Raw genomic sequence first — 16,195 nt, forward strand, 5'->3', positions numbered from 1 at the left:
TTCTTGAATTCCACTTCTCAGAACCACTTCCCATGACTGGACTATATGTCTGTTACATTTTTCCTGATCCACGCTTTTTTTGGTTCTGATATCTTCAACTTACCACATTTGTTCCCATTGTTCTCATATTAAAGGCATGAAATTTTCTATAAAAACAGATAAACTCTGTTTTCCATTTTAATTTTGTACACTCTATTTGAAAGACAGAAAATTCCCTAGTGGCATTTTAAGAATCTATGCAGATTCTGCCTAATCTTATGTTTCAAATCTATGAAGCATATTCTAAAGCAGTAATCATAACAGTTAAAATACACATACTTGCATAACATTTTTGTTGAAGTAGGTTTTAGGTATCATATATTCTGCAACATCCCTAGGAAGGGAGTGCAAATAATACTTCAAAATGAAACTTCCCTTTTTTACTTCAGCTTCTTTCTTTGATTAAGAAGTTATGAATATATCTTGCCTCTTTTCACAAATGAAAATGTGTTTAAATGCAATTAATCTACCCTATTAACTCTACTAAACATCTGCTGTATTTGTTAAACACTTCAAAATTCTGTTCTGAATCGGTTAATTCTAAGGAATTTCTCAGTTAAATATTTACATGGGCTTCCATAATGACAAGCTGTAGCCTGTCTTAAGTAATCAGGAGATTGTCCAGAGAGAGCTATGTATAGTGTAACACACTGTAATAGCTGTCCACTGGAACTTAAAGTGGTTTAGCTTCCTTGGACTATTTTTTACATAGTTTTATCCTAGCCAAAAGAAGTAACAGCCCTATGAATTCCTTTCCCTGTCAACATTTTTAATGTCCAGAATTCCACTTAAAAAAAAAAAAAAAGAATGAATGCCTGTATAGACATATGCAGATGTTTACATCATGAATCTCCAAAATACATTCTTACACTTCTCTTTGAGAAAAGCAATAAATCTTCATGTTTGTGAAATTTTAGGAAAAATCCAGATTACAGTTATTTTCATAGCAGACTAAATACATGAAAAAAGTAGAAAAAATAAATTGGCATTACTCTTCTGCAAAGGAAATCTAAGAAGAAAATAATGCACAGATTATACACAAGATGCAATTCTCTAACTTGAAAAATGGTATACATCTATAAAATATCAAATAATGGTCAAAAATTTAAATAAGTTTCATAATAGAGATGATATCATAAGTGGTAAACAATTCTTAAATGAACTGTAAGGCAGTTTTACTCTTAGATATGACACAATTGAAATTACAAGACAGAAAATTCTCCAATGTGGTATTTAAGTTCAAGTTTTGAAAATGAGTATGATTAGAGATTGACCAGAAATCTGTTTCCTACGACCACCACCACCCATTATTATTCCATCCCAGTGTTTCCTTCCTTCTGATCCAATTTACTAAGTATCTATTGAGTCTCTTCTATTAAGTATGGTAGAGCATAGAAAAAAAATGATCTGTCCTCTAGGACTCCGAGTCAACTAAGAGGATAAGTAAAGTACATACATAATGGCATTAAGGCCAGAGTAAGAAAGAATTGTGGGAAGGGTCTGAGACAAATGCTGGGCTCTACCCAAGTTTAGGTAGGCTGGAGCATAGGTATATGTATAATTTTCAATAGTAAGTGATCAGCAAACACTATTTTACTTTACTAGATGGAAGGAGTAGTAAACTGGATAATTGTAAATAATGAATTATCCCCAAATTTTGATTTCTTATTTTGGGAAAAAATATTATTTTTCTGTAGTTGCTTGGCCTATGTTTTACTAATGACAGTGTTGATTTTATTTTTCTTTGTAAATGTCAACTAATATTCAATAAAGACAGCTCAAAAATATTCTGAACGTTAATGCAATGTGTCTAGGATTAAAAATTGGTCATGGATAAATCAAATAGTGAATAATCCATTTGAGATTAAAAACAATTCCCTAACTTTTCATTAAAAATCTCCCTGGGTTCTAGACTTAGCAAATATAAGGTGGGGGTGGGGCATGGGATTCAGAATCATGTACATTGAGGGGGCATATTAGTGGGTTTTATGTGTGTGAGTGTACCATTTGGACTTCGGACACAAAAGGTTCTCCATAAATATTTTTGAATCCATTGAATCCACTCCAAATCAAGTTTAATATTTTTGCATTTTTGTCAGCTTCTGTATATAATTTCTCCAACTAAAGGAGTGCAATTTTGATTATATGTGGCTCAGAATTAATTGTACTCCCTCCATGAATATTTGGTGTGTGTATGTTTTAGTAGCTCATGTTTAAAAACACTGAAAAAGCTGTCAACATTTGGATGGATATCAAAAATGTTATATATAAGTTTGACTATTCATGAAATGATAATAGTTCCCTAAGGGTAAAAGGAAGGAGTTTAATCTAGAGCCAAGATTGTGTCAGTCTTTTAAAAAATGACACAACTCCCTGTAATTATATTATAATTAATACTTGGTATATTTAGATTTTAAAAGTTGTTTTTCTTATGCACATTATAAATGTACCATCCTAAAGTTGGCCTAATTAGCCAACTTTCCTTGGTTATATCTCATTTGGTAGGTGTTTTTTGTAAAAAAAATCAAACAGAACTGGTCACTTTTTTCATTCCTTGTTTTTTATTCCTGCCTAAATCAATAAAACATAGGCTTTATGTGCCCCTATAACATTAAATTTTTCAGAGAACAGGGCACCTGTGTGGCTCAGTTGGTTTAGCATCTGCTTTTGGCTCAGGTCATGATCCCAGGGTCCTGGGTTTGAGTGCCGCTTGGGCTTCCTGCTCAGCGGGGAGTCTGCTTCTCCCTCTGCCCCTCCCCCTCGCCACCCCCACCCCCGCTAGTGCACATGCACACGTGCGCTCTCTCTCTCTCTCTCTCTCTGACAAATAAATAAAATCTTTAAAAATAAATAAAGGGAAAAATGAAGGGGAGAAAATCGGAGGGGGAGACGAACCATGAAAGACTATGCACTCTGAGAAACAACTAAGGGTTCTGGTGGGGTGATGGGTTAGCCTGGTGATGGGTATTAAAGAGGGCACGTATTGAATGGAGCAATGGGTGTTATATGCAAACAATAAATCATGGAACACTACATCAAAAACTAATGATGTAATGTATGGTGATTAACATAACATAATAAAATAAAATTTAAAAATAAATAAATAATAAATTGTTCCAAGAATAGATAAAAGAAATGACAATAATACATACATATATTTTACTAGGGTTTTGTAGAGAAGGAATCAGAAAGACTTGAGGAAATACTGAGGATTTGTGATACATGCAGAATTTTTTGTATTAATGCTTTTTGAAAATGAGTTACAGTAATTTTTATTAAATACTGACTTTGATCATATGAAAGTTATCTGAATGAAAATTTATAACTTTTTTCTATTCAAAATAAAATTAAATGGTGAAATTATGCACATTATCACATTTATTGAAACAGTTTCTTCTATAAAAAAACAAAAAATGAATATATACATAATAAATAATTATAGGTCATCACAAACACATCTGATGTTTTAGTTTAAAGGTAACCACAGCTTTTAAAGAAAAAGTTCAGAATGTACAAATGTTTCCTAAGTTTTTTAAAATTAGGTAACAAAGGAATGTTTCTTCTGGAATGGAAGTAAATTCAGATTTGTTTGAATTTTTATTACTATTTTTCTCATTTATTCCAAACCAGTTAAGCATTTAATATACGAAAGGTTAATCACAAATATTTGTAAGACTCTTTGAAAATTATTGGCTTTATCCAAAACTTACTAAAGTGAATTGATTTTCCAGTATGAATTTTTTCACTCAGATGTTAATAGGCCCATTGTGTGAATAAGACAGTTTCTACCTGTTGTCCTTAGAGCTTGATGAATCATTACCTGTACAATCATTTAAATGAACTTATGACAAATACTTTAAAGGTCAAATACAAGGCATTTTAAGACTGATGAACCAAGACATTCATCCCTTCCTGTGGAAAGTCAGGGAAGGTCAGGCTGGGTTTTTTTCTTTTTTTTTTTTCTTTTATTTAAATTCAAGTTAGTTAACATATAGTGTATTATTAGTTTCAGGGGTAGAATTAGTGATTCATCAGTTGCGTATAACACCCAGTGCTCATTACCTCATGTGCCCTCCTTAATGCCCATCACCCAGTTACTCCACCTACCTCTCCTCCAGCAACCTTCACTTTGTTCTTTATAGTTAAGACTCAAGACTCTCTTACGGTTTGCCTCCCTCTCTGTTTTTATCTTATTTTATTTTCCCTTCCCTTCCCCTATGTTTATTTGGGTTTTTTTTCCTTAGATTCCACATATGAGTGAAATCATATGGTATTTGTCTTTTTCAGACTGATTTTACTTAGCATAATACACTCTATTTCCATCCACGTTGTTGCAAATGGCAAGATTTCATTCTTTTTGATGGCTGAGTAATATTCCATTGTGTATATGTGTATGTGTGTGTGTGTGTGTGTGTGTGTTATATACACCACATCTTTATCCATTCATTAGTTGATGGACAACTGGGCTCTTTCCATATTTTGGCCATTGTGGACATTGCTGCTATAAACATTGGGGTGTAGATATTCTCTGGATAAATACCTAGTAGTGCAATTGCTGGATCATAGGGAGCTCTGTTTTTAACTTTTTGAGGAACCTCCCTGCTGTTTTCCAGAGTGGCTGCACTAGTTTGCATTCCCACCAATAGTGTAAGACAGTTCCCCTTTCTCCACCACCTCACCATCATCTGTTGTTTCCTGAGTTGTTAATTTTAGCCATTCTGACTGGTATGAGGTGGTATCTCACTGTGGTTTGGATTTGTATGTCCCTGATGATGAGTGATCTTTTAGCATTTTCTCTTGTGTCTGTTAGCCATTTGTATGTCTTCTTTGGAGAAATGTCCATTCATGTCTTCTGCCCATTTCTTGACTGGATTTTTTGTTTTTTGGGTATTGAGTTTGATAAGTTCTTTATAGATTTTGGATACTAGCCTTTTTTTTAAAAAAAAGATTTTATTTATTTAATTGAGAGAGAGAGCACAAGCAGGGGGAGTGGCAGGCAGAGGCAGAGGGAGAAGCAGGCTCTCCGCAGAGCAGGGGGAGCCCGATGTGGGACTCGATCCCAGGACCCTGGGATCATGACCTGAGCCGAAGGCAGCCACTTAATCGACTGAGGCAGCCGCTAAACCAACTGAGCCACCCAGGTGCCCCTGGATACTAGCCTTTTATCTGATATGTCATTTGCAAATACCTTCTCCCATTCTGTAGGTTGCTTTTTAGTTTTATTGATTGTTTCCTTTGTTGTGCAGAAGCTTTTTATCTTGATCAAGTCCCAGTAGTTCATTTTTGCTTTTGTTTCCCTTGTCTCTGAAGACATGTCTAATAGGAAGCTGCTGCAGCCAAGGTCAAAGAGGTTGCTGCCTGTGTTCTCCTATAGGATTTTGATGGATTCTTGTCTCACATTGAGATCTTTCATCCATTTTGAATTTATTTTTGTGTCTGGTATAAGAAAGTGGTCCGGTTTCATTCTTCTGCATTTGGCTGTCCAATTTTCCCAACACCATTTGTTGAAGAGACTGTCTTTTTTCCATTGGACATTCTTCCTTGCTTTGTCAAAGATTAGTTGACCATAGAGTTGAGGGTCCATTTCCGGGTTCTCTGTTCTGTTCCATTGACCTATGTGTCTGTTTTTGTGCTAGTACCATACTGTCTTGATGATGACAGCTTTGTAATACAGCTTGAAGTCGAGAATTGTGATCAGGCTGGGTTTTCTTAAGATCAGTTTGGCATGATGTGGAGAATGGAGGGGTTAGTGTCTGGTTCAAGTAGGAAGCCGATGAGCAAGCAAGAAGTGATGATGGGAGCTATAGGAATGAAAAGAAATAGATGGTTCCAAATATACTTTGGAGATGCACCAACCAAACTTGGTAACTGGATGTGAAAGAGAGATTTGAGAAAGGAAAGTACGGAGGATAAGTTCTAGATTTCTGGCATGAGCACTAACAGGATGTGTGAATTTACTGAGAATGCTGGAAGAGAATCCAATCTGGGGGAGGAGGGTCCTAAGTTCAGTGTTTGATGTGCTAAGTTTCAGATGCCCTAGAGGAGTGAGTATCTCAAGCAGGTGGTTGGATACCCACATTGTAAATCTTAGAATCACTGGCCTGGAATATTCAAAGTCCACAGTACATTAGATCATGGCAAGAGAATGCGGATTGAGAAGAAAATGAGCCTAAACTCCCATGTTTAAAATGTTGAATAGGGAAGGAGGAAGTATCAGGAGAACTAAGAAGAAACTTTCAGAGAGGCAATAACTGCTGACAATTTTTTTAAAAAATATACCATCATTTTGAGTAAGAATTCCTATGTAAAAGTAACAGTGACAATCAGGAGACTTGACTTACAGATTAACAGCACCTGGAATTTCCTGGGCCTTTTGTCAGAGTCTGAAAAAAATGCTTATTTTTTCTGCCTCTTGATAATGTTGTTGTGAAAGTATTAAATAATGTCTGTGATATTAGAAATTAAATGTTATGAAAAGACATATATTGAAGCCAACATCATAATCATGTGTTTTCTTAGTGGATACTTAGAAGAGCTATTCTCAACCAAAAATGTGGCTATATTTATAGAGTTTATATATAGAAAGAACTTTTTTTTTCCTGCTTGCAAATATTGTTCCTACTTATTTATGGTAGTTTGGTGAAACATAGTTCTGACCATATGGGAGTCAGAAAGGAAGTCTGGAGTCTGGAAGTGAACAGTGGCCTCACACCTGGTTTGGAATCACTTTTTTTTCTTTTCTGGAGTTAACTCCAAAGACAAACCAGTCACAGGACAATTTACCATTATTATTATATTAGAGTCTAACTTTGGAAGAGCTTAAATCACTTTACAAGTTTGGTTTAATCAATAAAGTAGGTATTACTTTTCACAACATTCTTTGTGAGGCAGGTGTACTTGAAACAGTCTATTAACATGTGTTCTTTTCCACCTCCCACAGAGTTCCCTGGGGATACAGGGCCCACAGGGTCCACCTGGAAAAGAAGGTCAGAGGGTAAGTAAACTTGGGACAACTGGCAGGCATTACTATCTCAAGGCTTACTTATTTCTGAACATTAATAAAAATAAACCCAAAATACAGCAAGCAGATGGGCATAAGGAGAGTATTAACTATCCAAAGGCTGAAATTTGAGATCTGAGATTTTGACAGAGCTTTTACAATCCAGAAAGTTCTATATACTTTCAAGATTGGCAGCACAAATGTAGAAATACAGTTTAGGTGAAATGAATTAACTGTAATTTGATCTAGGGAACATTGCTCATATTTTGAGGTTTTGAGTTAAGTTGATGAGTATCTTTGTGGAGTTCCCGCCTGTTCATGAATTCTGTAAAGACTGTGAATATTAACTGCAGTCTTTAGTTGAATTAAATTATTGACTTTAGTGATGCTTTATAATTCTTCTTTCATTACAGTTTGCTGCCTTTGAGATAAAATATGTAGTAAGTGAGTAAATTGTAGTTGCAATAGTTAGTCTTAGCTTCCCCCAGTAAAGGGAACCCCTGCAGTGATAATGGGTAAGCTTCACTTCAACATTTTCAGCAGTGGGTCACCTCATTCTTATGGCTTATTGTTATTGCTATTTTCAAATCATTTTAATGTCTTGAAACATTTTATGTGCTTGCTCATATGATTATTGTTATTAACTTTTGTTACCTTATAGATGAGAATTATATGACTCAGAGTTTAGGTGATTTGCCTAAAGTCAAAGAGCTAATAAAAAGTAGATCCAGGTGCTCGCTTTGGCAGCACATATACTAAAAAAAGTAGAGCCAGAACTTGAATATGGGGCTTCTGATTCTAAATCTCACGTTCTCTTTTACTGTCCTAGGGTATTAACCCCAAATCTCTTTTTTAGTCATTTTTGTTTATTATTCCCAGTTTTGTCCTCTGGCAAATAAGTCTTTTGCCTCAAGTATATCAGAATCTTTCAAGTATTTGGGAGCCAGTGGTATATTTTACCAAGGTTTACCTTTTATCAGGTTAATAAAATCCCATGTCTCTTAACTCTATCTTATATGGGTTTCTGACTCCCAACATGCTGATCTCAGAAAATACTCATGGACTTTGTGGCAGTATCAGGAATGGGACTGAACATGTGTGGTATTACTTAGGGCAGAGCAAAATGTGGCGAGTATGCCCTTGTACTATAGATAATATACTTCTATTGGAGCTTAAGATTGAGCTGATGCGCTTCTGTGTATTTTTTTAAACTAACTCCTTCTACTAGAGCAGCTTTGTTTCTTTGTTTTTATTTATTTATTTTTTAGTAGTACAATTAAGATTTGATTTGGACAAAAATCAAAATTAAAAATTAAAAATTCTATGTTTACTTTTTACTACAAATGGCTAGTTTAGTGAACACAAAAGGGCTTAATAACTTTTGATGGTTAAGAAAATAAAAGGAAAAGTTTTGTGAATAATGACTAAGATTTATGAGCCACCTATAATGTGCTAAATGCTTCACATTATTATTTCATTTATTTATTTCTCACAATAGCTCTATGAGATATGTAATACTGTCATTCTCACAGAGAAACTGAGGTTTTTAAGCAACTTGGAAAGGACACATTGCAAATAAGTGGAACTATGCTGAAATTTTAAAATTATTTATAAAGCAGTCCTATCTGAGTTCTGCTCCCAATACCTATATATACAACTGTAGTTTCCCATTTGGCTCTCCAGACCCTCTCTATTCAGGAGTTTGTTAATCCACTTGATCAAAGTTTAAGTAGCATCAGGGAGAAAAATAGAAAATTACTTATCTAGATTTTGAGTCTGCCTTAAGCAATTAACTCATTGGGGGCAGAAGACCAGATGAAATGACCTTGTGAAGTTGATTTCCAGGCTTCTTCTTCTGTTTTCTCCCAGTGATAGCCAAGATGTCTAATTGCATCTAGGACCATATTTCTGAGTTTATGTCTACGTTCTGCATCCAGAGGACATTTTCCTTCTAATAACTTTCCTTTCCTGCAAACTGAGTGATAAATTATACCTCCTAGTTAATATCCAGAATATATAAGGAACTCATGCAACTCAATAGCAAACCCCCAGGTACCCAATTTAAAAATGGGCAAAAAACCTGATAGACATTTCTCAAAAGAAGACATACAAATGGCCAACAGGTACTTAAAAAGGTGCTAAACATCACTAATCATCAGGGAATGCAAATCAAAACCATAATGAGATGTCACCTCATACCTGTTAGAATCACTGTTATCAGAAAGATAAGAGGTAACAAGTATTGGTGAGGACACGGGGAAAAGGGAACCCTGGTGCACTCTTGGTGGGAATGTAAATTGGTGCAGCCACTGTGGAAGAGTATGGAGGTTTCTCCAAAAATTAAAAATAGAACTACCTTATGACCCAGCAATTTCACTTCACATTCAAAAGGAAATGAAATGAGCATTTCAAGGAAATATCTGCACTCTCATGATATGCAAACAACTTAAATGTGTATTGACAGATGAATGAATTAACAAAATGTGATTCACAAACACACACAAATGCACACAATGAAGTATTATTCAGTCTTAAAAAAGAGGAAAATCCTGCCATTTGTGAGGACGTGGATGAACATGGAGGACATTATGCTCAGTGAAATAAGCCAGACACAGAAAGACAAATCCTGCATGTTCTCATTTATATGTCTAAATCCAAAAATATCAAATTCACAGAAACAGAGTAGAACGGTGGTTACCAGGGGCTGGGCTGAGGAGGATGGGGGAGATGTTGGTCAAAGCGTACAAGTTTTAGTTATACAAGATAAATAAGTTCTGGAGATGTAATGTACAACAATGAGACTATAATTAATATTGTATACTTGAAATTTGCTAAAACGGTAAATCTTAAGTGTTTTCACCATAAAAAAAGAAAAAGGTAATTATGTATGAAGCGATGGATATGTTAATTAGCTTGATCATGGTGAATAGTTCACAATCTATATCAGATCATCAAGTTGTATACCTTAAATATATACAATTTTAGTCAACTGTATTCTCAAAATAGAAAAATATAATAATAAACAGATTTTTAGTTTTAATTCCCAAAAACTTATACTCTGTAGGTGGTTTGAGATGGAAATTATAGAGTTAGGTGGGTGAGGCTAGGTTGAGGGCATTATGTCTGAATTATCCCTCATATGACAGAGTTGTTTGTGTCTGTGGTAAGAATATTTGACATGAAATCTACCCTCTTGACAAATTTTTAAGTGTACAATGATACCACACTTTTGACTTAAACAACATGTGGTCAATTTGTAATGTTCCCTCTCTTTTATTTTTTTTTATTTATTTTTTATTTATTTTTTTATTCTTATGTTAATCCCCATCCCTCTCTTTTATTTTAATGAAAACTTCTGCCAAGTCAGATGTTCATCCCTGCTGTTTGTATATACAGTTAGTTGCCTTTTTGAATCACAGAGAAGGAACTGATTCCTGTCATTGTTAAATTTCATCTTCTGGATTTTAGTCCCTAATATCATTCTATTAGTTTTCTTTTCCAGTGAAATGGCTCCCAGCTTTATGTCACCGTAAAATTTGATAAGCCTATCCTCTAAGTCTTCACGCAAATCTTTAATAAATCCCGAACAGAGTAGAACCTGACAATTGCATGTGCCAACAAAGGCTGCCATCTTGATTACCACTGATGTTCTTATGGCATGATAATTAAATCATGTACAAATACACTAAACGCTACCTCCTTCCCACCCACATTTCTTAATTTGGCTTGTAAGATAATTATGAGAGTCCTTGTCAGAGACTAGCTGAAATGAAAAAATATTCAAATGAGGCTTTTTAAAAATAATAATGCTTCAAATTGAAATTGTACCCTCTCAAAGCTTGCATTTCAGAGGAAGGTGGGTTAAAGAATAAATTAAACTTATGTATTCTTCATAATTATGGAGGAACATACTCAAATTATAAAGTTCAACTACTACTTTATGCAAATTTACTCCATTTATAAATATGTATAGTCTCAATAATTTAATATTACTTTTATTTTAGCCTCTATCAAGAGTAACAGTGTCAGAAACTAAAGAATGTAAAAGAATTTTATAGATACTGTTAGGCATGGCTTGTCGTTATTACTACCGGCTTTCACAAGTGCCATTATTTATTGAGGAAAGAAGCTGGAACAGGTATTATTGACATTATCCACATTTACAAATTATTATTTTCAAATACAATCCATGATTTATTCTGCTTTATAAGCTACTTAAAAGGGAAGCAATTAATTTAAGAAATGAGCATTCTTGGGGCGCCTGGGTGGCTCAGTCGGTTAAGCATCTGCCTTCGGCTCAGGTCATGATCCCGGAGTCGTGGAATAGAGCCCCACATCAGGCTCCCTGCTCAATGGGAAGCCTGCCTCTCCCTCTCCCTCTGCCTGCCGCTCCCCGCTGCTCATACTCTCTCTCACTCTCTCTCTGTCAAATAAATAAAATCTTAAAAAAAAAAAAAAAGGAAATGAGCATTCTTACATATTTACAGTTAGGTCCATCTTAGTGCCACCATTTCTTCTCTGCTCGAGAGTTAGGTAGCACTCAGCTCTTTTAGACATACTAATGTACTTATATGTATATGTGTGCGTATGCATACACACATACTGCAAGCTAAGACCAATAATTTTTCCATTTCACTGAAGCACGCAATAGAAGACAAAAGAAAAGTCTATGAATTTAAAATTATTTTTTATTGACACGTTATCAACAAAACTCTTTTATTTTGATTACAGGTGTTTGACCAGGAAGGAATTGACAATCATTATGTTAATTGAAATGACATATAAAATATGTGGCAAGTCTTATACATACTTTACTTCTGGGCATAAATGTCTTTAATGAAAGCAGAACATTTAATTTAATTTAATTTTTTTTTCAGAACATTTAATTTTAAATAAATCATTGACTTCTTCATTTTCCTCAGTGGTTAAAGAGATACTAGCTTCTGCCCTACCAATATCTCACAATTATGGTCAGTTTCAAACATAGGTGTCACAAAAACAAAAACAAAAAAACAAATACAGGTGTCACATGTAAACATACTTTGAACAATATCAAACATTGTAGAAACATGTTAATATTACTATTATTTTTATTAAGCATACAGATTCTGATTGATAAATTCCTTTTCTTTTTCTCTTTGATCTTTGTGTATAGTTTTCTATAAGCACAATAAGAACACTATTTTTCTCCAAGAACCATACCAAATTTCTGTTTCAAATTTGTATTAGTTGATTTTATTCTTTTCACTGTCTTTTAAGTAACTAAATCTTAGATTATAAAGTGTTCATTTAATAAAATACACAGCAATATGCTTCTCATACTTAAAAGCTTCTCTTAACCTCAACAATGTTTCATGACAATATATATCTGAGATTTATAGGTTTTTTTTTCTTAACCTCCTGATTTTCTTCTTTGATTCTGTCATATGCCATTATATACATACATATGTGTGTGTATATATATATATATATGGTTGTTTTTTTTTACTTTGTTATCTTTTTAAAATCCTACAGGTAAAACATTTGGCTGGCACATTTTTAAGTTCACACATCCTTTATAGATTAACACATTTCTTAAAACTTACGTTTAGCATTGACCCTAAGACACAGATGAGAGTATATCAGAGAGAAGTAAGGGAGAACAGCATGGGGGCCCAGAGGATGTTCAGCCCATGATGAAGTCAGAGAAGGGCCAAAATAGGGACCAGGACACTGCAGAGCCAGGAAGCCAACAGAAGAGTATTTCAGGATGTATGGAGGGTTGAAGAGGATTAAAATTTGGAACAAAGTCAGAGGAAAGATGTTAGATAAGAGAAGAGGTGGCTGGAATAGGTGCCAGCTGAAAGAGAAGTTTTAGCTGAATAATGGAGAGAGCATTAGAAATGAAAATTGCAAGAAAGGTGTAAATTAGGGGGTGAATCATGAGGAAGGAGAGACAGAAATGCGGAATCTGTTGGAGCGGTAAGGACAGGACCTGGATGGGAGCCCAGAAAAGTATCTTAGTGAAAAGTGGAGTATTTCAGACAGCTGAGCATGTTCACAGAAGTTTATATGAAATATCTCAAAAGAACTGGCATTTATAAAAAATTCCCTCAAAGATATAGATTCCTTGCAGGTTTTCCTAATATTTGTAATAGAATTTCCCAAAATATAAAAAAAAATTATTGTTTTAATGTGACCTTGGATTTTTCCTTTTTTGTCACATTAAGTGCATGTCTGGATAGTATCAAGGTTGGCATAAAACTACCATGAACGTTTTAAAGAAATCTCTCTAGGTCTCTGAAGAAAAGCATTTTGCTGGTGAGTCAGCTAATTACTGCCCCAAATGCAAGTTTGTCTGGTTGGACCAAGATAACACCTCATTCTTGCATTTTGTTGCTTGATTGTAATTTTGATCTTGAACAGAAATTTTATGGTTAAAAAAAATTCTTCTTTTTTTTAGGGTAGCTTATTCCACAGTGCTAATTTCAGAGCCATGGAATGACCTCATCGTTCCAGTGAAGTGAGTTTAGGGCCTGGTAGAAACCACTAACAATTGTCTGTAGTTGGGATTAAATTATTTTACATTGGCTTGAGTTTTAAGGAGGAGCCTATAGAGAAAAGAATGAATAATGATGAATTTTCAGCTTCAGGAAGTAATTTGGTTAGTTGCACATGAAGATGACACTCTTCTTAACTTTATGTATTGAAACTGACCTTTAAAATTCACAGTGAGTGTATCCATAATTCTACTCACTCACTAATGCTATTACTTGTATCCTTGTACCAAGAATTTGTATTGCTAAAAGGAAAAAGTCAACAAATTTTCTTAAAGATTTTATTTATTTATTTGAGAGAGAGAGCGCACACAGAGGGAGAAGGAGAAGCAGAGAGAGCTGAACAGAGAGCCTGATGTGGGACTTGATCCCAGGACCCTGAGATCCTGACCCAAGCCAAAGGCAGATGCCTAACCAACTGAGCCACCCAGGCACCCCCCATCAAATTTTCTTAAATAATAGTTTTAACTCTTGTCCCAGGTAGAACATAAATATAGGAAAAAGGCATCTCTTTTTTTTTGCTTAATCCATATATAAATATGTAAATATACATGTTTTAAATAACATCTTAGAGGTTCTGCATTCTACAAATAATGGCTCACGTTTATTGCACGTGTTTTAAACTTCCTGGCATACACATGACATCTTTTTCCATTTGCTTTCTGTGAAATTTCCTAAGGATTTCTTCTTAAGGATTACCAAAGAAATACCATATTTGATCCTGTATGATATTTCTAGATGGGTATCTGGGAAATTGTGTACCCTGGTCAAGTTTCAAGGGCTATGCAACTTTCCCCCAACATCTTACTTGAATTTACAAAACCAAGCATGATACTCAGAGGATAAAAATGATCAAATTTACATTTCTCCCTACACTTCTATTTGCAGAGCTCCACAGCAGACTTTGGGGAACCTTCACTATTATTTCAATACCTGATACTGCTGTCTTTGTCTTTATTTGCTGTCTTTCTAGAAACTCATTTACCATTTAGAATTATCTAGTTATCCCCGGTTTACCTATAAGACAATTAAAATTAACACTTATAAAAGGTCAATATTATATAATTGGTAAAACTCTTACTGAGTTAAAATACCCACTTTGGGAGAAAAAAATATACCACAATACAAATTCTACCATATAAAAAATAATATAATGGTTTATTTTTGCATTTATGTTCTTTTTGTATGAAGTACCCTTTCTACTAGGAATGTAAAGCTTTCAAGCATTATGTGTCTGTATCATTATATATCTCATGGTCAGATTTTGTACATTTGTATTCTGACTTTATTCAGTCATTTTGTGTGCTTTGGGTGTTATATGTGTATATAAATAAGTAAATATAAAGTCATCTATATGCTTTCATCATTTTATACCTATTTCAGAAATTGAGAAATCAGCATAGAATATAAGAATAGCATAGCAGTCTTCTTACTTTTATTATATGATACATTTCTTGGAGCAAAAGTGTTATCATTCATTACTTTGCATAATAATTTCCTCTGCTTGTCCTAACTGATGAAGTCCCAATAACATGTGATTCATTATTAAACATGTGACTTCATCACAGCACATAATAAGGTATGATTTAATGTTTGTGAGATTTTTTAATATTGTCAGTTAGATGCTTCTCAAAATACAGCGTCAGAATTTCAGAGAACTTTGGAAAAGAAGTTCAAGGAATGACAATGATCTGTTTTATCTGAAAATTTGTACTTCACAGTTTTCTCCTAGTGTCCTGCCACCCAGATACTCCTCCTTACTCCAGCTTGGTGTCCACCAGAGCTGCATCAAATTTAGTTGCTGAAGCAATAGAGTAAGGCAGGAAGAAGGGGGAGAAGCTAATATATATTCATGTCAAATGAATGTTCACGAAGGAGTAGTTGTGTAGCAAGGACAAGAATCCTCTTAATTTTGCCTCACACTCTAACTGGTAGGAAAGGTAAAGGAACAAGAAGATATTGGAGGCAACTTCTAGCTCAGTCTAATTAGGATCAGGTGAAAAAAGACATAGTATGAGATGTAGCCCAGACTTTATGAGAACGGGCCACCGCTCAGATAAATATCACAGCTAGTTAATGACAGGGTGCCTGTGGTCCATTGTGGTAAACTTCACTCTAATTAGTGAGTCTCTGCAGTGCGCTTGAAGAAGACACAAAGTGCCCTGGGAAGACCGTAACAAGAAAAAGAGATTGTAACCAATGGTTTTATTCCAGTAATACTTACATAGGTCCTTAAACCACAAGGAGCTGAGGTCCTTATTCATTTAAATAAAGGGTCAAATGACACCATTTGTATTGTAACAGAATAGCTTAATCAGCTGTTATTTGGATTAATAAAGAGAAATGTTTCGTATTTTTCAAATAGAATGCTGACTCAGAACGGCTTATTTAATAGACCCAAGAACTGGTCTCTGCTGTGGGAGAAGCACACCTTCTTAGGCAGCCTCCTTTGGACCAGGGACACACAGTCCCTGAGGCCCAGACAGGCGGGGAGCTGTTTCAGTGGAGGGGCCTAAGGGCCCATTTCAGGGACATCCAGTTGTCAGATTTTAGAGCTGAGAGGGGACAACACTGTCATTCCAGTCCACCAAATCATGAAACTGAGGTCAGAAACATTCAA

At 34.8% G+C, this 16,195-nt stretch overlaps 1 protein-coding gene across 1 annotated transcript in view; it reads left to right on the forward strand.

Moving 5' to 3' along the window:
- The window catches only part of LOC102728278 (uncharacterized), a 249,854-nt gene that overhangs the window by 159,687 nt on the left and 73,972 nt on the right, over nt 1-16,195 (forward strand). Inside the window, exon 15 of the mRNA XM_081829350.1 lies at nt 6,980-7,033. Coding sequence (XP_081685476.1) covers nt 6,980-7,033 — 54 coding nt within the window. The remainder of the gene's footprint in view (nt 1-6,979; nt 7,034-16,195) is intronic.

The sequence above is a fragment of the Leptonychotes weddellii genome, chromosome 8, assembly GCF_054177405.1.
Source record: "Leptonychotes weddellii isolate Sample4059 chromosome 8, ASM5417740v2, whole genome shotgun sequence".
NCBI lineage: Eukaryota > Metazoa > Chordata > Mammalia > Carnivora > Phocidae > Leptonychotes > Leptonychotes weddellii.